The following is a 21,135-nucleotide window of genomic DNA, read 5'->3' as shown; positions in this document are numbered from 1 at the left end:
CCCATGAGGTGAAAGGAACAGGTGTGAGTGGAGGCCTGTGTTTAGGTTCTGACAGTCAGGTGCGCAGGTGTAAGATGAGTGATGGCTGCTTGGGTGGCCTTTCCAGGACAGGGGCCCCAGGTTGTAAAGAAGCAGAAGCCTCCTGGTAGCTGATGCTCTTTTGGCTTTTTGTTAAGTGTTTAGTCCTAAGCTGTTACAATAGAGTTGTGATTGGCACAAGTGCTGGATTTCACTAAGGAACTTTGTCTGAATCTGAACAGCTGTACATTTTAACAGATGTCCTGACGCACGAGTGAAGATCTAGAGGATGGTTGGTTTAGTGAGGAGTTTTAATTATTCTCTCTCTTCCACAGGAAACATGGGGGCAGTGGTTGATGGGGACAGTTCTCAGGAATACAGAGCAGGCGTGGGCTGTTCTGGAAACAGGAGAACTAAGAGATAGAACTTACAGTTTCAGCTATGAAACTTCTAACGGGGACTTTCTGTCCTGTCCTGTGCTCGTGTTATACTTGAATTTCTAATATTCTAATGTTGTTTTGATATTTATGGTCATCCTTACTTAGTCTTTTGGTAGCAACCATTTATCCACTAGTATAAAAATCTGTCTTACTTACTGTCTATGTGATAGTACTAACTTTTGTGTTCTGGTATAATTATATGGTATTTTCCTGTTGCATTGGAAATAACGCCCAGTATTAATTTTTTTCTGCCTTTCTTAATGCCATTGCTGATTTTTAAAAAATTTTATTTTCTAAGGGAAACATCAGTCGTCAAGAAGCCGTTAGCATGATTCCACCACTGTTGCTTAATGCTCACCCTCACCATAAGGTATCGTGCATTGAATAGAAAATTCTGGTGGGTAGACCACCCTCAGTGTTTGTGTCTCTCTGTTCTGTTGAGACCTTTTTTTCTTTATATAGTTAATCATTTCTGTTTTCCTTTTCACTTTGGGTAAAGTGGAGAATGACATTTATTTTAGGTTCTTTTTGCAATTTTTACAACTCAGTTTCTTTACTTACTACTCAGATAATCTTCAGTGTTCTTGATTGACTAAATCGGTTGAAAATCACAGTGAACATGTATTGAGGACTTGTTGAATGCTGAGGATTGTTCTATGTTCTTTTTGTGAATCGATTCACTTTATTATCCGCATACCCCTGTGAGGGTAGATGCTATCACTGTCCCCCTTTTTCCAGATGAGGGGAAGGAGGCAAAGGAAAGTGGAGCCTGAAGTCACCAACTAGTCACCAGTGACTGAGCTGAGACTTGAACCCAGCTAGCTCTGCCTTTTAGCATTTTGTTATACTGCTTCTCGCACTTAGCATCTTTACTCATCATCCCTAAATGTATTGCTTTCACTGGTGTCTAGTGCCATTTTGTTCCTATCCCCTGTGGAGTAAGTATCTTTATCCTTCTGTGGTTTGGGGACATCATATAATATTAGGCCCCTGGAAGTTCAGTATAATATGCTATAGATTCATTCTATAAATAAATGTATTTGGGTTGTGAAATAGAAATGAGAAACTAGTTTTAAGTCGTTCTAAATTAAATGTAGGATGATTGATTTATTAAAAGAAGAACATCAGACATTTTCTTGCTTTTCAGTAGATTTTAGATATGTGCGCAGCACCTGGATCAAAGACCACACAGCTAATCGAAATGCTGCATGCCGACATGAGCGTGCCTTTCCCAGGTATGCACTGGGCTGGTTTTTGAAGGGTAGGGGTGCTACTTTGGTGGGTTGTAGACAAGGAAAAGAGCATAACACAGGAGGCATCAGGCAGATGGGTTTTGTGTCTCTGGAAGTAGAGCTGGATGCTGTGCACACCTGTCACTTGTCCTCAGACCCACACGTGCATTGTGGGGAGGGCCTTTACTTTAGAATTACGTGTATTTTCTTTCTCTTTTCTTTTTTTTTTTTTGCGGCACGCGGGCCTGTCACTGCTGTGGCCTCTCCCGTTGTGGAGCACAGCCTCCGGATGCGCAGGCTCAGCGGCCATGGCTCACGGGCCCAGCCGCTCCGCGGCACGTGGGATCCTCCCGGACCAGGGCACGAACCCGCGTCCCCTGCATCAGCAGGTGGACTCCCAACCACTGCGCCACCAGGGAAGCCCCCTACGTGTATTTTCTATAAAAGCAAGTGGTGTTTCTTTTTAAAGCCATAGTAGGTAGATTGCCCTTTGAGTTTTCAGTAGTAACAGTCTCACATTGGGGTTTTTGTTTCCTTTTGACTCTTTACTACCTATGTGAGAGGCAGGAGAATGTAGTTGTCCAGAGCTGCTGTCAGACTCCCCAGGTTCAAATCCCACCGCCATTTAATAGGTGAGTTCTGTGACATTACCAGACATCACATACGAAATGGGACATCTGTCTTGAACTTGGAGGACATTATGTAAGATTGCAAAGGTCAGAGCCTCCCAGGGAGTGGGTTGACTTGACCCTGAGGAGCCTCGGCCCCTCCCCAGGAAGCAGATTCGCAGGGTCCAGAATGGAGGCCCAGCACATGTGCACTATTTTAAACACTTGTTGGGGGATTTCGTTGTTTTCTACATCTTTCTTCCCTCACCCTCCTTTTTAGTTAATCGTTAATAATGGAAATGTTACTTTTGGCACAGTAATTGGTACAAAGTGAATAATTGTTGAACAGACGAATTTTGAAGTTTTGACATTTTAATTGACTGTGAAATCCATGCCGAGCCACCTGGTTCCTTTTTCTGGACCACTTCCCTAGTTCTAGCAAATCTGAAGCTCGGTCTTACGTTTGCTCAGTTGTCCGTCTCACCTGCCAACCTAGAGGTTACACATTTCAGGAAATTGCTCCACTTACGCCACCTTTCACCTGATGCAGTTTTATGTTCCCAGAGGGGTTTGTCATCGCGAATGACGTGGACAACAAGCGCTGTTACCTGCTTGTGCATCAGGCCAAGCGGCTGAGCAGTCCCTGCATCATGGTGGTCAACCACGATGCTTCCTGCATCCCTCGGCTCCAGATGGATGTGAACGGGAAGAAGGAGATTCTCTTCTATGACCGCATCTTATGTGACGTCCCTTGCAGGTATGATTAAGAGGCCGGAAAGCCCAGAGTCCACTCAAAATCAAATCAGATATAGTCTAAAGTGAATCTGCACACGGTGTGCATGCAATTGCAGGTGTCAATCTTGTGGCAACTGGTTTGAAGAGAGAGACACTGAGCGTAAATCAGAAGCCAGAAACTCAATTTTAGTGATAAAACAGAACGAAGAGATCAGAAAGGGGGTGGTTTTGATCGTCTTGAAAAGGGACACGAAGAAGATACCTGAGAGGCAAGCAGTGTCGTCATAAAGCCTCGTTAACAGGCATTTCAGGATGTTAGTGCCGCGAGCGATTTGCTTGTGCTTATTTCCGGTGAGTAGGATACTTGTAGGATACTTGTCATAGGATAATACGTGATCACATTGGGCTTCTGTGGTGAATCTTATGTAGCACAGTGAAACTCAGGGGTTCCAACCTTTGGGAAACTCAAGTGTATTTGTACACGTGCCTTCAAGTTTTACAAATAAATTATAGAGTTTTAGAGTTTACCTATAAAAGAATTTCACGGCATAACTGAATAACTTAGTTTTTCTAAAAAGAAGAGAATCAAACTTAAAACGTCTGTTAATTTCCTGGAGGCAGTGACACAGGCAGTGGTGTCACACATGTTTAATACCTTCTGAACACACGACTTTGTTGAGACAAAGTACAAACTTTGTTGAGACAAAGTTTAGTACAGACGCTGCCACAGAACTTTGTTAGCACTAAACACAGTGTTTAGATATGACACATCGGAATTAAATCCTGTCTTATTTAAACAAGGGGCAGATTACTGCTGGTGGCAGAACTCATTAGCACTGAGTGTGACTGCCTGTCAAATTCCGAAAGAATTCTCCTTCACAGAATTGAAATAGGTCATGAGCTACGTTCCTTTCTTTCTAGATTGCAGCTTTTTAGTTTTCCTTTGGATCAGAAAAACTGATTTTTCCCACCCCTGTGTTTTTGCGATCACAAATATCATACTGTGAGAAAGACGTGACCTCATGAGCTCTGAGTTGTAAGCTGAGGGAATTAGAATTTAAGCCACCACCATACATGCAAGGGATGTCATTTGAAAGCAGTTATATCGTATAGGACGTTTCCATCCTGCAGACCCTTCACCTCAAGGACATGTGACTAGACCATCAAGGAAAATTAAATTTTACAGAGAAAGCCAGCAGACACAGGAATTACTCAAATTCTGAGTAGATAAAATTCGACATGGACAGAAAGATTAATTGATCAACTCTGTATTATGGAATTTACATGTAAATGATTTCCATTAAGTAAAAGCAGAAATTAAAAAATGTTTAAGTGTGATATATAGAAAAATTTTGGTAAAGAAATTAAATTGGCTTAGTTGAATTTGCTGTGGAAATCCTTTATAAGTTTATCATTATTCTTGTAATTCTGATTAAAATGTTACTGTTGATTAGCCAAGTTTCTTTTCTAAGTAGCAGGATCAAAAGGTTCTGTGTCCTAGGTCTGAAGATTAGTTTTTTGTTTTGTTTTGTTTTGCGGTACGCGGGGCTCTCACTGTTGTGGCCTCTCCCGTTGCGGAGCACAGGCTCCGGATGCGCAGGCTCAGCGGCCATGGCTCACGGGCCCAGCCGCTCCGCGGCATGTGGGATCTTCCCGGACCGGGGCACGAACCCGTGTGCCCTGCATCGGCAGGCGGACTCTCAACCACTGCACCACCAGGGAAGCCCTGAAGATTAGTTTTGCTATAGTATTTTTTCTCAAATGAAAACAAATTACTGTCTCTTTGTTGAGAGAGGTGTTCTTTTCAAATCTTTATTTCCTTATTGCATTGAAATGGAAGTGCAATTGGTTTACTGTACTAGAGTGTCCCCAAAACAAAAATAGAAAGTTTATTGTAGCTTGTGAGAATTTAGATTGTTTTCTAATTGGTGTTTATAGTAATAATAATGATACCTGTTTTGTAATTTAACTCGAATATGACATATTTGTTAAGCTGTGATCATCTAACCGGTACAGAGTTTTAAGTTTTTAAATATCTTTCTTTGCAGTGGAGATGGCACTATGAGGAAAAACATTGACGTCTGGAAAAAGTGGAGCACCTTAAACAGCTTGCAGCTGCATGGGTAAATAAACTGTGTAATTGGTAGCCCTGTGTGACTAAGAGATTAGTGAAGGTTTCTGGTTGAATTACCTGGGCATCCAGAGCTTCAGCTGACTGACTGTAATCCTCAGAATGTTAATGGCCACCTTCATGCGAGTTTGCTTATTTGTCAGAAGTAGTTGTTTTTAAAACCTCCCAAGAGTAGGAAACTGAAGATTGTATACATTTCAGGTATACATTTATTGAGAACGCCTTTTATAAAAGTTTCCTGTCACATTTCAGACATGTGTTTTCCATGAAATGACCATTTCTTACTAATATTTCTCCTCTCTGTTTTCAGTTCTTTTGTGTTGAATTATTTTGCTTAACATTTTGACCTCTCAGAAATGTGTTTTGGTTGTCTTTAAAGAAAATTTGGAAAGTTCTTAGAAGTGAAAGAGAAGAGAAACTCTTATAACTCAAAGATAATTTCTGTCATGCCTGGTATATTATAGTGTTTTTCTGTGCAGAGGGATTTTTAAAATAGCTGTTTTGATTTTACTGTCTACAGAGCTTTGCTTTCTTTTTTTCACTTAACATTAAAATTATACAAATGTAGAACTATGGGTGATCTGGAGGGTACTAATGAATATTTACCATAAATAACTTCAGGAAATTTTGTTTCTCTGTTAAAAACTTACTACTGTTTTTGTGAAACAGGCAATTGGGAATATAATGTACTAAGAGATACAAACTGCTCATGGAAAGAAAAAGCAAATATTTGTATAAGTATGGAGACTTTTTAATAGTGAAATTTAGCTAATATATTGAATTCATTTGTTAATCAGCTTTATGCTTTGCTTGTTGGCATGTTGGGAAAGGTTAACAACAGTAACAACATTGTAGTAACAACATCTATAAATAGGTGCTTTTTAGATAAACAGGGAACATCTTATATAGGGTTAATCTAACTTCGCTTAAAAATCTTAAAATTTTTGTTGTTATTTTTTTCTTTATATGGGAGTTGCTCATCTTACATAGAGTATTTTATATTTTATTATGTCTGTCATAAAATTTGTAATGAATATGTGCTACAGTCAGTGCCTCTGATGTATGTGCCATGCGGATGTGCTCGGCACATGGGGTAACCTAGTCTCCGGCCCTTAGTTTACAGCTGCGGATTGCAACTCGGGGCGCTGAACAGCTAGTGGAAGGCGGCAGGATGGTGTATTCTACGTGTTCACTAAACCCCATTGAAGATGAAGCAGTCATAGCATCTTTACTGGAAAAGAGTGAAGGTAAGTGCATGATGATCTTTCAGTAAGAGTATGTACTTTTCAAAACCTTTATTGCTATAGTGTATTTTTCTGTAGGCTTTTTCTACGTTTGCTTGTGTGATTAGCCTATAAATCCTAAAATGAGGTATCCCTGATTAAAAACATGCTTATATAATGGGTTTGTTGTGTTTCGTGAGTTCTGCAGTTTGCCCATTTTGTTTCTCTAGGTTTGAAAGGTTATGTCAGATCCTTACCACACTGTTGCATTTTTTAAAAAATTGTGGTAAAACTTACATAACTTAAAAATGTACCATCTTAACTATTTAAAAATATATAGTTTGATAGTGTTAACTACATTCACATTGTTGTGTAGCCAATTTCCAGAGCTCTTCACCTTGCTAAACTGAAATTCTGGACCCATTAAACAACTCCCCAGTATCCCCTCTGCCCGCCCCCCCATTATTTTTCTGCCTCTGTGACTTTGACCACTCTAGATATCTCCTTTGAGTGAAATCATTACAGTATTGTTGTTTTGTGACTGACTGGCTTACCTCTTTTCAGATAATGTCCTCAGAGTTTACCCATGTTATATAATATATCAGAATTTCCTTCCTTTTTAAGGCTGAAAATATTCCGTTGTATGTTTAGACCATGTTTTGTTTATCCATTAATCTGTTGATGGACACTTGGTTTTGCTTCTGCATTTTAGCTGTTGTGAATAAACGCTGCTTTGAACATGGCCGTACCAATAACTCTTTTAGACCCTGCCTTCAGTTCTTATGTGCGTACACACAAGTGGAATTGCTGCACCAGATGGTTATTCTGTGTTTATCTTTAAGGACCCACCATACTGTTCTCCACAGCAGCTGCGCCGTTTTACATTCCCACCAACAGCACACAAGGGTTCCAATTTCTCCACAGCCTCGCCAGCACTTGTTATTTTCTGTTTTTTTTTGTTGTTGTTGTGGTTGTTTTTTTGTTTTGTTTTTTGATACTAACCATCCTAATGGGTGTGAGGTCTTATCACACTGTTTTATACTGAGGGACCAGCATAGGTTGTAAGAACATTTCATAATGTTTTCATGTTTTTGCTGAAATGTTAACCTTTCCGTCAGTTTCTCCTTAACAGAAATAATTGGAGATTTCAAACTAACTACATTTCCAGAATAGAATGCTACCGAGTTTTCTACTTATGTATGAAGCAAGTTGAAATGCAGATGTTGAAACAGGTGTGCATTTCCTGAGGCAGTATCTGAGACCGTCTAGGCTTCCGTTACATTCTTAGTGGCCGAGTGATCTCTGTGCTGTGTGGTCAGCCCTCTGATTGTTCGCACCTTTGGGGTCTTTTCGACCTGAATTTACTATGTTGTGTTTATTTTGTTTTGCTATACTTACCTAAAGATGTGATTTCCGAACAGTGTTTCTTGCATGGTTATGAGCTCTACATTTTTGATGGTACTTTATTTCGAAAGGCATGTGAAGAGGAGAGCTGTGGGTGATGTAATTTGATAGTAAATTTAACTCTTAGTGTCCTATTCTGTAATTACTTTCTAACCAGGCAGGTGGGTTTCCAGTCTCGGTTTTGCTCTCACAGCCATCTCTGCACGTGGTTGCTCCAGACCACACTGTACATGTCTCATCTCTGTCCTCCGTCACGTGTAGACGTCCTGTAGAGGCGTCATGCGTGGACGTGGCTTCATCAGACAGTAGGCCTTGGCTGGGCCTTGTACTCTGCAGTTGCTGGGGCTTTCGACTGGGGAGGCTGTGGTCCCCGCCCTGAAGTCCTCAGACTCAGCTGGGGGAAGGGTGGCCGATACGCATTCAGTCTACACGCGCTGGGCCAGCGTTGGCAGCTTCTGACCCGAATGCTGGCAGAAAGTCACTGCTGAGCCCAGGGCAGTGTTTGATTGAGAAAACCAGTTTTCGTACACTTGCCCTATTATTTAGTGTTTGCTTTTAAAAGCCAGAATATTTGGATGTACTAGTGGAGGTCAGTATGATGCTTTTGTCAAAGGTTTCTTACTGTTGGACCTCCACCTCGGGGATTCTTTCGCTCTGTTTTCATGATTGCCTGCATTTTTCATAGCTTCCATGGAGCTTATGTTGGATTTTCCTCTTCCTGAGACCGTCTGCTCTGTCTGTGTTCTGTGGATGGCAGTTCATTTGAGAGGTTTCCTGTAATGGCCCTAACTTACAGCTTCTTGTAGCAGTGCTACTGTAGACACAGTGTTCTTTTTTTTCTTTTTATAAATTTATTTATTTATCTTTGGCTGCGTTGGGTCTTTGTTGCTGCGCGCGGGCTTTCTCTAGTTGTGGCGATCGGGGGCTACTCTTCGTTGTGGTGCGCAGGCTTATCACTGCGGTGGCTTCTCTTGTTGCTGTGGACTTTGTCTCGGACGTGGTGTGGACTCTGCAGCTCCTTACTGCAGCAGCTTTACTGTGCTGTCATTTATGCACGTAACATTCACTTGTTCTAAGTGTGCAGTTCAGTGACCTGTAGTGACTTCACTGCATTTTCGAGAAGAGCTCATTTGCAGTCTCTCCCTGTTCCCACCCCGCCCGCCGCAGGAACCACTAATCTGCTCTCTGCCTGTGTGGATCTGCCCTCCCTGGACATTCCCTGTAAATGGGACCATACAATATGTGATCTTTTCTAATTAGTTTCTTTCACTGGGCGTAATGTGAATTTTTGTTTTGTTTTTTGTTTGATACATAGGTGCCTTGGAACTTGCTGATGTGTCCTCTGAGTTGCCAGGACTAAAGTGGATGCCTGGACTCACACAGTGGAAGGTAGTCTTTCTGCAAGGACTCTGACTCCGAAGGGCAGCTCAACTTGATAGACCTGTTAGACTTGTGGTGTTTTAGAGCACCCACAGTTGGGTAACTTGAATAAATAGTACATTTGGTTATGCAGCTCAGAATCAATTTCAAAATTATGTTTGATGACAAATGGTATGATTACACAAATATTTCTCTCTGGCACTGGAAAAGTTTTCCTGTCTTTATTCTGTAGTTAGAAGTCAGCTTTGTTTATTCTCATCCCCATAAGTATAGTTTTGCTTTTTTTCTTTTAACTGGCTGGAATTCAAGCCTTGTTTCCAATATGAAACAATTCAGTTTTCAGTTTTAAACGAGGAACAATCTGAGGCTTGTTTTAAAAAAGAAAAAAAAAAACCCACATGGAAAATGAAAATGCTGCTTTATAGAACGATTGTCCTGTTTCATGGAGTAAAAGGTTGTCGCATTTTTATCTTTGCAAACAGTCCTCGCTTTGGAGAGAAATGAGAATTGCCCACTCTGACTTCTCCTGTTATTAGGTGGGGCTGGTAATCTAGAATCCCACCCTCTCGTTCTGCAGGTGATGACGAAGGATGGGCAGTGGTTTGCAGCGTGGGATGATGTTCCGCACAGCAGACACACCCAAATTCGGCCTACCATGTTCCCCCCAAAGGACCCCGAGAAGTCACAGGCGATGCACCTAGAGCGGTGGTGAGCTTGTGGGGAGGTGGGACCTCTAGCGTGTCCTGCGTGGTCTGGGCTGCGCCCATGGCCGACCCCTCATGTGTGAACTTTTCAGCAAGTAAGGTTCTCAGGGCCTGAGCTGCAGGCGTTGAGCATTTGTAAATAACAAAAATAAATGAACTTAATTAGGTAATACTTTGGCCACTACGTTAACTTTTTACACATTACACATTGATGATTCTGTCAGTGAGGGTTGGGTGAATATTTACAGCAAAAGAATGTACTTAGGATCAGTTAAAAAGGGTAAATTGTGTGGGTTTTTTTTTTTTTTTCAGTCTTAGGATATTACCACATCATCAAAACACTGGAGGGTTCTTCGTAGCAGTATTAGTGAAAAAGTCTTCAATGCCATGGAATAAACGTCCCCCAAAGGTAAACATCTTCCGAAACAATGTAGCATACCGTGTGGTCTTTTTGTGCAGTTGAGGCAGAAGCTGGCCGAGGTCAGTGGAGCGTTTTTGTGTGTGAGGCGGTGATGGTGGTGTTCTTAAATTTAAATTTTGAGTTTTCCAGAAAGCAGCCGTGTCTTATAAGGGAGGTGGAAAAGGCGGAGTTGGGAAATGCATTTCTTCTATATCTTAAATCCAGTTCTTTAATAAAAATTGGAAAGTCATAAAGACGGCTGCTCTGTGGTTTAGGATCAGAAGGAACCCCTGCAGGCCAGTGTCTGTGTCTGCCTTCCTGTGGGTAGTTTTCAGTTGGAACAACTCTGCCAACCTCAGGCCAGCCAGTCTTTGCCTTGGCCATAAGAGGTAATGACAAGCTGTCCAGGCCTGGCTGAAGTGGACATAGATAGAGCCTGACCTGTCGAACGAACCTCAGCCGCCCACTGGGTTATGTAAGGGAGGCCATGAAGCCGAGGGGTTCGGAGAGGGCAGCCTTGAGTCTCTACACAAAGTTGCCGTGTGATGGGCTCTCTTCCCCTTTATCAGTGTATCAACGTGGGGAACTTTGTTAGCGTGTCCATCAGCCTTCCTTCCGTTGCCGTGGAACATGGCCTGGAGTCACAGTCCATGTTGGAAAACGAGGACAAATAATGCTTGGCCTTTGGAGAAACAGAAAGGAAACTGTTCTCTGGGGTATGGCTAATCCAGACGAATGCTTGGGGCACAGCCTCACACTGAAGCGACGTGGCATTTGCGGGCTGTCGCCACGGCGCTTGTGAGGTTGGAGAGGTTTTCCCAGAGGCGGAGCCCCTGGCTGTCACAGCCCCTCACTCCCGGTCAGGAATGGGGCCACGGGGCTCCGAGCAGCACTCCCTGACACATGAACACCAGCCACATGGTAACTTAAATTTTCTTGCAGCCGCATTATAAAAAGTGAACGAAAAAGTGAGATTAATGACATTTTATTTATCGCAGTATAATAAAATGTGATTTTCATGCAATTAAAGTAAGTTATTAGTGAAATATTTTTCATGCTTGCATTCCGAGATTTAAAAACAGTGTGAACTTTCACTCTAAGAAGCATCTTACATAGCACCGGGCACATCTGACATGGTCAGAGTGCACGACTGTGCTGTACTACAAGGGTACTGGTCAGAGCCTGTCACGTACGTGTACTTCAGGTTCACTTGCACTTGAGGCTGTGTTGACATTTTTGTCACATAAGTGGTTTTGAGCTTTTTCTTCAGTGTGCCGCCTCTGATGGGGCATCTTACCTTTTAGAACAACTTGGTATCATTTGCTCATTTAAATCTTACTACTACTTCTGTCTCCTGTGAGTATGTCAGTTCCTCATTCATTTAGCTTTGAAAACCTGTTTTGGCGGCCTGCCCTGTGAGCTCGCCCAGCGTGACTCTGCTGGGGCCACATTGATAACTCAGATTCTCAGTCTTCAGGACGCCGTTGTCTAGTTGAAGTGATGGAGCTTGTAAAAACAGTCAGAATTGGAGCCGGGGAGAGCCATGCTGACAAAGTGCTGTTGGTATCCTTGTGAGGGGGCAGGATTAGATCTGGGTCATTGCAATGGCACAGAAAAAGCCTCCTGCACAGAGGGCCGTGGGAGACGGGCTCCGAACAGCAGGCACAGGTGGGCATAGAAAGGATGCGTACCATTGCTAGCCTTGGCAAAGGGTTTGTTCTTTTTTGCCTTTTTTTTTTTTTAAAACAAATAGAGTACATTTTCTGGGAGGCAGTGTTGCCTAGTGTTAATAGCTTTAGAACCTTACCAACTTGTCCACTTAATAGCTTTGTGAACTGAGGGACATGTTGAACTTTTCTGTGTTCAAGTGTCCTAATCTGTAAACTCACTTCATAGGGGTTGAGAATTATCACTTTTACCAATCTTGTGACCTGTTAGAAAGGACGTGTAGCTTTAAAGAATTTTATTAAGTTGAGGTGTAATTGACATAAAACATTATATTACTTCAGGTGGACGACATAATGATTCTGTTTGTATATACATAGTTACAGAATGTATTTCCTCATGGTGAGAACTTTTGAGATCTGCTCTCTTAGAAAGTTTGAAATATGCAACAGTGTTGTTGCCTGTAGTCGCTGTACTGTGTTATGTAATAGTTTTTTTATATAAGATCGTATATAAAATATACATAAAAAATTAATGTAAGTGAAACATTTTGCACATTCTTAAAGCCAAAATTATACTGTTATCCCAGATCAGAAATTCATTTTTCTACAGGTAGTTTCTCAGTCCCTAGAGGTCCACTTTATCTTTCTACTATCTTTTTTCTAGCTTCCACAGCGGTTTACCCAGGGCTCCTGGGAGAGTTTCCACTGTCCTTTATGTATGTCCGTGTCTTCTCGGCCCCGGATAGTATGTTTGGGGCAGCATGCGACTCATCACGCAGAGCAGATGCATGGCAGCATTTCTGAGTGAAGACAAGCTGGCGTTGTTGGCCTTTGCTAGGAAACAGGAAGTTAAAACTAGAATCAGTGCCCATGAATTCTGCTTATAATAGCAGATAGATTTAAGACACTTGTTTTAAAAAAATTCTGTTGTCTCTCTTTTATACATGAAATGCTGTATTCATTTGGATGGATTTTGCGACATTCTGAGTTCCTTCTTTTCCTGTATCAGGGCAGAGGAGGTTGTTGTCTGAGTTTAAACAAGCTTTTACCCCGTTCCAGCTGCAGGGTGAGTCTGCAGAGCCGCGGGGGCCTGTGCAGCCGGGCCCCGCAGATCCCATGGGAAGGAGCGTTTCCCACCCCTTGGAGCTGGAGAGTAAACCGGCCGCTGGTATTAGTGACACAGAAGCAACTGAAAGAGCTGAGAATTTAGAGAATAATGAAAATAAGAAAGATGGTGTGTGTGGGTAAGAAACGGTTGTGTCTTTTTATTTTATTTATTTTCTTTTTGGCTGCGTTGGGTCTTTGCTGCTGCACGCAGGCTTTCTCTAGTTGTGGCGAGCGGGGGCTACTCTTTGTTGTGGTGCGCGGGCTTCTCATTGTGGTGGCTTCTCTTGTTGCGGAGCACAGGCTCTAGGCGTGCGGGCTTCAGTAGTTGCAGCACATGGGCTCAGTAGTTGTGGCTCGCGGGCTCTACAGTGCAGGCTCAGTAGTTGTGGCACACGGGCTTAGTTGCTCCGTGGCATGTGGGATCTTCCCGGACCAGGGCTCAAACCCATGTCCCCTGCATTGGCAGGTGGATTCTTAACCACTGCACACCAGGGAAGCCCAACGGTTGTGTCTTGATCCTCACGTCCTTTGTCTCCCCAGCCCTTGTAGATTAAACAGGAACCCAGATCTCTCTCGGGGGTGGTTTTGCAGGGGTGAGAAGGTCCTTGCTGTATAGGACACGGTTCAGTGCTGATGACCCCCGGAGGGAAGAGACCTACTTCCCTCCAGAGCCTGGGCAGCATGGAGCTGGGATGAGGGCTGGGCGGGAGGAGGGATGTGCTGTTGGGATTTAGCGGTATTCCTCGGATGACAGATTACCTCGTCTCCATTCCCTTCTCAGTCCTCCTCCATCTAAGAAAATGAAGTTATTTGGATTTAAAGAAGATCCGTTTGTATTTATTCCTGAAGACGACCCATTATTTCCACCTATCCAGTAAGGATGAATTCAACGTTTTAAATTCTTCTTTTAAATTTACTGTAGGGTGAAATGCACATGTGGTCACATTTAACTGTAGTTTTTCATTTAGCCCCTTTTTAACAACGCATGTCAGAGCTGGATGAAAGTTTAGAGGGTGTTTACTGAACCCTTCAATTTAAGGTGAGCAGTAATCAGAGAACCTAAGCCACCCAAAGGTATAGAAGATAGAGAGATGGAAAACTCTGGACTGCGGCCAGGGCTCCCCGCCTTGCTCCCGGTTAGGAAATGAAGAGTAGTGCGTCTGGGTGGGATTTCCAGGTAGAACAAGGTGCTCAGGATAACAGTCTTGGGTTCATCTCTTCCTTGTTTGTTGAACTTAGTATCTTTAAACCAGAGTGGTCACTTACATTCATCGTCTTGTAGATAACTGGTCCTTTGCCTGTGTTTGTAAAATTCCCTCCTAAAATGCCCATGGAGCAGGTGGGTCCTCTCAGGTGTGGTGTTGGAGCAGCAGTTGAGGGGAGGAGTTACACCTGTTAATGCAGGTCCCAGATCTAGCTGTGCTCAGGCGAAGCTCCTGGAGGCCCAGGTGAAGCAGGTGAAGGTGGGCGTCCACGGCAGAGTGCCAGCACCCTTAACCACAGCAGCTTTGAGAAATGGGATCTGTCGGGGAGAGCAGGCCGCCAAGAGGCATTCGTCACATTCTGAACGGAGCTCTTATAAGCAGCCCTGTCTTTTTCACAGGAAATTTTATGCTTTGGGCCCTTCCTTCCCAAAGATGAATTTGTTAACTCGAACCGTGGAGGGGAAGAGAAGGCAGCTCTACATGGTGTCCAAGGAGCTGAGAAACGTGCTGCTGAACAACAGTGAGAGAGTGAAGGTACAGCTCACAGCCCCGGGGCCCGCGTGCGCTCAGCGCGCGGTGCTTTCGTGTCTGCTCGGACTCGGCTGGGAGGGGCTGGCCCTGACGCGGCCCTGCCAGTCTGTCCATCGTGGGCAGAGGGGAGCCGAGCTGCCCGGGGGCCTCAGCCACTGCCAGGCACAGGCTGCCCGGCCGTGTCCCGTCCGCCCCTCTGGGCTCACACCGTCTGCGTCCCGGGGGACCGACGTCTGCCTGCTGCTCCTGTGGGCACTTGGCTTTGTTTTTTTCCATTTTCCTTAGATTTTTTCCACTTCTGGGCCCTCTTTTCATTTGCTTTACAGTTTTCCCAGCTCATTTCCCTCTTGCCTGCTTGTTTAACGCAGCTCATCTCTGTGGTCTGGAGGCCCCCGAGGTCAGAGTGTTCTCAGCACAGTGCTAGGCCATTAGGTGCCGTCTTTCCTGTCCTCTCTTGGGTGTCCGCTGGGGCTTCCAGGCTGACGGCATCCTTGCTCCCGATGGCCCGTGGAATGTGTGCTGACCTATTCTTGTGTTCTCAGAGTTTCCTGGTTTTAACGTCTATTGTAATTATCAGTCCGTATAAGCCACAGAAACCAAAGCCGTGTGAGAGTATCGGTCGGGGCAAGAGAACGTCTATTTTAGTCAGATGACTCTTGAAGTGTTTTCCACTCCTTTTTTCCTTCTTTTCAGCAGCTACTTAGAGCTCTGTCTCCTTGTGCTAGAAAGGAGTATTTTAGTCGATTATCCTGACTTTCACTTACGTGCGTTTCACCTGGTATTTTCCATTCCAGGTTATTAACACTGGGGTTAAAGTCTGGTGTCGAAATAACAGCGGTGAAGAGTTCGACTGTGCTTTCCGGTTGGCGCAGGAGGTAAGCACAGCTGGTGGGGCGGCACGAGCCGTGAAGGCGTGGATGGGTGATTCTGAGCCGGCCCGGCGGGTCAGGACCATTGAGCACCGGGCCGGCTGCTGCCAGGGGGGCTCTCGAAGACACTGAGCTTTCCCGGGGCGCCAGGGTGGGGCTGTGCTTGCTGACGTGTGTCCCGTGTGTCACCAGCGTCCCGCCTGCCTGGGGCTGTGGTGAGGGGTGGGGCTGACGTGAGGGGAGGGCCCGCCAACGCCCGCGGACTTGGGCAGACTTGGGCGGGCGGCTCACCTCACGTGCATGGGCGGTGTGCTGCCATTCGTAATGGCCACCTCTCTTTATTTCCACAGGGAATATATACATTGTATCCATTTATTAATTCAAGAATTGTCACCGTCTCGATGGAAGATGTTAAAATTCTGTTAACCCAGGAAAATCCATTCTTTAGAAAACTCAGCAGTGAGGCATACGGCCAAGTCAAGGACATGGGTAAGCAGTTTGACTGGCGCAGAGGCGCTGCTTGTCCTCGCACACATAGTGAAGATGCAGGTGTTCCTGCCTGACGGAGCTTTTCACTTTCATGTACGTTGTGACTTTGTTCTTAGTGCCTGTGTCGATTTTCGGAGGGATTTCTGGAGACATGCCTGATAATCCTTTTCATTGAGGGTCAAGGGCATTGCTGGGGTTGCTCTCCTTCCCCGAGCCAGCCTTCCACGGTCACCTGTGCAGGTGTCGGGGCCCGGCCGGCCCACCTGCCAGAGCCCCAAGCCGCCCGCTGTCACTCAGGCAGCCAGGACCGGGCCCCGCGTGGAAGCAGAGGGCAGGTCCCAGCGCTCGGGTGTGTCTGCGTCTCGAGGCCCGGGAGAGACGAGCACAGGCTGTCGGCTTGGTTTGGCACCTTGACCAGCCCCCCGCGGTAGAATGTGCATCCTTGCCCAAGGTTCCTGCTGCTCTGTGGGTAGCGGTCACATCCTTGCTTTTCTGTTTCATAAACTTCCACCTCGAATCACTGAGTGACGTTTCCTCCTACGAATACAAATAATTCCACCTGGGACTCTAGTTCTGTTTTTCTTTTCATTCTTGCTTGCTTTTTTATAACTTATTCCTTATTTCCGGCTCGATTGGATGAAAAGGGCACAAATCAGTCATTGAAGTTACGTGGTCTCATGCCTTACGTTCCGGCCTGAAGCCTGAGCAGTAGGAGCTCGCCGTGCCGAGGCGTCCTCGTCTCCCCAGGCAGGGCTGCGTTCAAAGTAGGGATTGCTTTAAAGGATATGGGGACGTGTGTTCTCTTTCTCTTTTAATCCTACATTTGGACGACCGCAGCATAATTTTTGACGGTTTTTAATGTGTTGTTCCATGCTCTTTCTGGGAGTTGGAGCAGTTATTTACTTAGTCTTGAGTTCTGAGAATTAAGCAGTAGTTAATCCCCACCTCCCTGCTCCTGGGAGAGGCTTGCTGAGTGTTTTCCGTCTCTCAGTGGTCTGACGTGAGCCTCTCCTACGCTGTCCCCTGGCACTTGGTGCCTGGCTTACGGACGGCATTGTGAATTTAGACGGAAAGGCCTCTTTTCTGCCTCAAGACCCCTGAGATCAAGAGTCCAGATTACTGTTCTCTGGGCACATAAACGTGCACCGCAGAGGTGTCCCTGCTGGCAGAGCTCGACCAGTGTGTGTCTGTTTCTCTTCTAGCCAAGGGCAGCGTCGTCCTGAAGTACGAACCGGACCCCACGTAAGTGAGACGCTCCTGCCATCGGAGCCTCCGTGTTCTTGGAGGTGGGAGGATGGTGGGTGGTCTTAGAAGCCTTTTATGATGTTCCCCTCAAATAGTACTGTGCAAATTTTAGAAATGGAATATTTTCGTATATCATGAAGATACTCTTGATAAAACAAGCCATGTGTATTTTTATTTAGAAGATAAAATGCAGAGTCCTATTCTCTGTGCCCCAGAAATCTAATTCTGATTTTTATCTTAAACAGAGGAAGTGTACAGATAGGACAGTCAAGAGAGGTTGAGTTCTTCCACCTCTGCTGTTGGTTTGGCTGGTGTTTGTGGATCACCCGTTAGGTATCAGGCAGTGTTGCTCTGGGCCGGGGCATGGGGGGCCGGCCCCCGTAGCTAGACTGACAGCCACCTCGGGAGCACAGAACCACTGTTCTGCGACACCCCTCACAGGGGGAGCAGGTCCCACGTGGTCAGCACTTGCCAGAAACAAGACAGAGGACTTAGGTGTCAGGCCCAGGGGTCCTCAGCAAGGGGATGGCAGAGTCAGCGTTTTCATCCCCAGACTGGTTTACATTTAACAGCTGCCTCTGTCAAATAAAGCACCATTTCCAAAGGAGGAGATAGAACAGGGTCTGGGCTGGAGAGGGGTTTGGGCAGCTTCTCTGGAAGGCAGGACCCAGCTGGACAGCAGCCTGGGTGGAGTCTGCACAGGAGGCCAGGTCCCAGCATCCAGCATCGTCTGCGGGGAGCAGCCTTGGGGGGGGGCGGTGGGACCAGGAGTAAGATGGCAGGTGGGTTTTAAGGTAACAGTGCTTGTGTGGCCCACGTAGAAAACTGTAGGCTGTTTTAAGATGTGGGTCCGCTTTTCCACATACACTGGTTTCTACCAGTTGAAGTACACAGGTGAAAAGACAGGTGAAAAGACAGCTTCAGGAATTAGATTTTTTAAAGAGGAAGACAATGGGAGTATGGGAATTTTCTGGTATTTTCCTGTCATCGTTTTTTACCAAACCACTAAGAAAAGGAGATGTGTTTCCATCTTCTTTTCTTAGTGGTTTCTCTCTTCCTGGTTCAGGCCTTTCTCTTCTCTTTTTCTGTTTGTTTTTTAAGAAATATGATTGAAACGCTTGTTTGTTCCGTGCACAGCCTGTGTCACTGATGCCTGGCATCAGGTAGGCTTGGGACACATGTTTACTTAAATGAGGGCTTTAGGAGCCTAAAAACTAGACCAGAGTCACATTTGAAAGAAAGTAAATAACAGTATGCATGGTACACGCTGATACGCACAGTGCTTGATGAGGGACACATGCGTAATACAGACAGTAGCCGCCCTCCCAGTTAGGAAAGGGGAGTCGGTGCCGCCTACGAAGCCAGTTGCGCAGCCAGGGTGTTTGGGCCCGGATGGCACTGCTTGCTGGACACAGGCAGCTTGGTGTGCTGGGCATTGTACCGTTGTGGGGGTGGGTGACCAGACCCAATTCTGGGAAGCATTGAGTCTGCAAAGACTGGTGGTCCTGGCTCCCAGTCCTGGCACCCCACGCGGCTGGCGCTGTTGCTCTGGGCCCAGTTACCCGGCCTCTGCGGGGCCTCAGTTTGCTCACCTGTAGACGTGGGCAGGAGCTGCAAGGAGCCATGAGGGACAGGACAGATTCCTGTTGGTGGGTAGGGTGGGCATACAGATAGGTCTTCACATTGGCGAAGACGCAAGTATTTGGAGATTCTAACACTGAAAGTGTTTGAAATCTGCAGATTTGGGGGTTATTCCACTGTGAGTTTTTAGAAGGAAAGACTGGCCAACCTGAGGGTGTTGATGCTCTTCAGGACAGGAAGAAGGAAGCTGGTTTTCTTTGAGAGAAGCCTCCATAGAATCACAGACTAAAATGCCTTCCCCGTGGCTTGGGGGTATTTTTGGGGGAGCAGTTCTATGTTAGTACTGCCTACGGTGCAGTTAGGAGGATGTTTAACGCTTACCCGGAGCCGTTCTGTTCACAGGAAACCGGACACACTCCAGTGCCCCATCGTGTTGTGTGGATGGCGGGGAAAGGCCTCGATTCGAACTTTTGTGCCAAAGAACGAACGGCTTCACTATCTCAGGATGATGGGGCTGGAAGTGTTGGCAGAAAAGAAGAAAGAGGGGGCTGTTCCGACAAGCGAGAGTGCAGCCAGCCCTGGGGCTCCGGAGGACAAGGCGGGTGCCGAGCAAGGGGCAGAGTAGCCGGCCGGCCGGATGCCGCCACAGGCAGTGACCCAGCGGCCGGCCCGCCCTGGTGCGCTGGCTGCAGGGGCCTCCACCTCGGCGTCGCCGCTGAGATGAAACCCAGGCCTGCTTCTGACTGGTGAGGCACACATCTGTAAAGACTGGGAAGTGACGGAAGGTTAGGTCTTTGAATGACCCCCGGACTCCTTTCACATGGAGCGTATGGAAGGTATTTTTTTAGCTTGTTAGAATTTCCCCATTTCTTTGGCAAGGATGGGTCCAGTATGCCTGTTGCCGGTAATAGACTTTCATTGTTAAAGTCTTATTCTACCAAGACATATAACTGCCCTGGCAGAAAATTTCAGGTCCCTTTTGTTATGCCTATATTGGTCTTAAGGCCTAGTGCTTCTTTTAGGCATTTTTTTAGGGAGAATCTGTAACTACGCGTGGATTGTTGGAAAACTGTACTATCAGCTTTAATAATTGTATTAAGTTGCCCATTAGTGCGGCATTAATACGCAGTGGGGTTAATATCTGAGGTCTCAGATGACTTCTGTGCCTTTGTAATAAAAGGTAAAGTAAACTTTCTCACAGTAAGAGCTGTATTGTGAATGTGATACTAGTCATGAGGGGCTTATGTGCTTTTATTGGAGTACCCTGCAATTTTAATTTTTAAATGGGGTTTGGGATCCTTGCAAAGTTTAAATAAAGAGTCATTAATGAAAATGGGTATGTGTACGACTCTAGTGTTTACTCCGGTTCATGAGGCAGAAGGAACTAACTTATTTTGGGGTAAATGGAAACATTAGGATTAAAGCCTTAGCTGGTGGAAGGAATTTTAATGTGAAGACAGCTCTTGAATAAAGTCAGTAGTTAGGCCTGAAAGCGCTTGAAGGACTTTCTTGTGGGTTTACCTTTTATCCTCCAGAGGGCGGTATTGACCCTTCAACTACAGCGAGCCCGATTTGGGTGGGTAAAGGGTTGCTCAGCAGCTTGGGAACCATCTCCAGTGCTGAATGGGCTCCCTCGGGCACTGTGCTGACCAGGCAGGAGCTGCGCGGTCATTTCAGTTAATCACTTACCAGGTCCCTGCTATGTGTCAGGTGGGGTTCTGGGTGACACATCTTATCATGACAATCAAAATTTCAGAAGAGAAGAGTATGGTGTGGTGAACCTTCATGGCCCTGTCATCTGGCTTTCACAGTGAATACAGTCTTATTAATACCCACCTTTTTATATTATTTTGAAGTAAATCGTGTCTAACATTTCAAAAGATAAGGACCCTTTTTCTTTTTAAAAAATAACCTCGGGACTTCCCTGGCGGTCCAGTGGTTAAGACTTCGCCTTCCAGTGCAGGGGGCGTGGATTCAATCCCTGGTCTGGGAACTAAGATCCCACATGCCTCATGGCCAAAAAACCAAAACATAAAACAGAAGCAACATTGTAACAAATTCAATAGAGACTTTAAAAATGACCCACATCAAAAAAATCTTTTAAAAAATAACCTCGGGGGCTTCCCTGGTGGCGCAGTGGTTGGGAGTCCGCCTGCTGATGCAGGG

The 21,135-nt window shown here is 45.4% G+C and overlaps 1 protein-coding gene across 2 annotated transcripts in view; it reads left to right on the top strand.

Annotated features, from left to right (window-relative positions):
- The window catches only part of NSUN2 (NOP2/Sun RNA methyltransferase 2), a 29,322-nt gene extending 9,020 nt beyond the window's left edge, over positions 1-20,302 (top strand). For both annotated transcript variants that reach the window (XM_067730350.1, XM_067730349.1), the window contains 15 exons: positions 757-828; positions 1,609-1,693; positions 2,863-3,055; positions 5,082-5,156; positions 6,281-6,411; positions 9,107-9,180; positions 9,749-9,879; positions 10,188-10,284; positions 13,002-13,186; positions 13,831-13,923; positions 14,653-14,788; positions 15,580-15,660; positions 16,005-16,143; positions 17,346-17,385; positions 19,372-20,302. In XM_067730350.1, coding sequence (XP_067586451.1) covers positions 757-828; positions 1,609-1,693; positions 2,863-3,055; positions 5,082-5,156; positions 6,281-6,411; positions 9,107-9,180; positions 9,749-9,879; positions 10,188-10,284; positions 13,002-13,186; positions 13,831-13,923; positions 14,653-14,788; positions 15,580-15,660; positions 16,005-16,143; positions 17,346-17,385; positions 19,372-19,594 — 1,755 coding nt within the window. In that variant the 3' untranslated portion in view covers positions 19,595-20,302. The remainder of the gene's footprint in view (positions 1-756; positions 829-1,608; positions 1,694-2,862; positions 3,056-5,081; positions 5,157-6,280; positions 6,412-9,106; positions 9,181-9,748; positions 9,880-10,187; positions 10,285-13,001; positions 13,187-13,830; positions 13,924-14,652; positions 14,789-15,579; positions 15,661-16,004; positions 16,144-17,345; positions 17,386-19,371) is intronic.
- Positions 20,303-21,135: the final 833 nt, after the last annotated feature.

The sequence above is a fragment of the Pseudorca crassidens genome, chromosome 3 (genome assembly GCF_039906515.1).
Source record: "Pseudorca crassidens isolate mPseCra1 chromosome 3, mPseCra1.hap1, whole genome shotgun sequence".
NCBI classification, from domain to species: Eukaryota; Metazoa; Chordata; class Mammalia; order Artiodactyla; family Delphinidae; genus Pseudorca; species Pseudorca crassidens.
The sequence above is the reverse complement of the archived record's forward strand: the minus strand, read 5'-3'. Positions and strand labels throughout refer to the sequence as shown.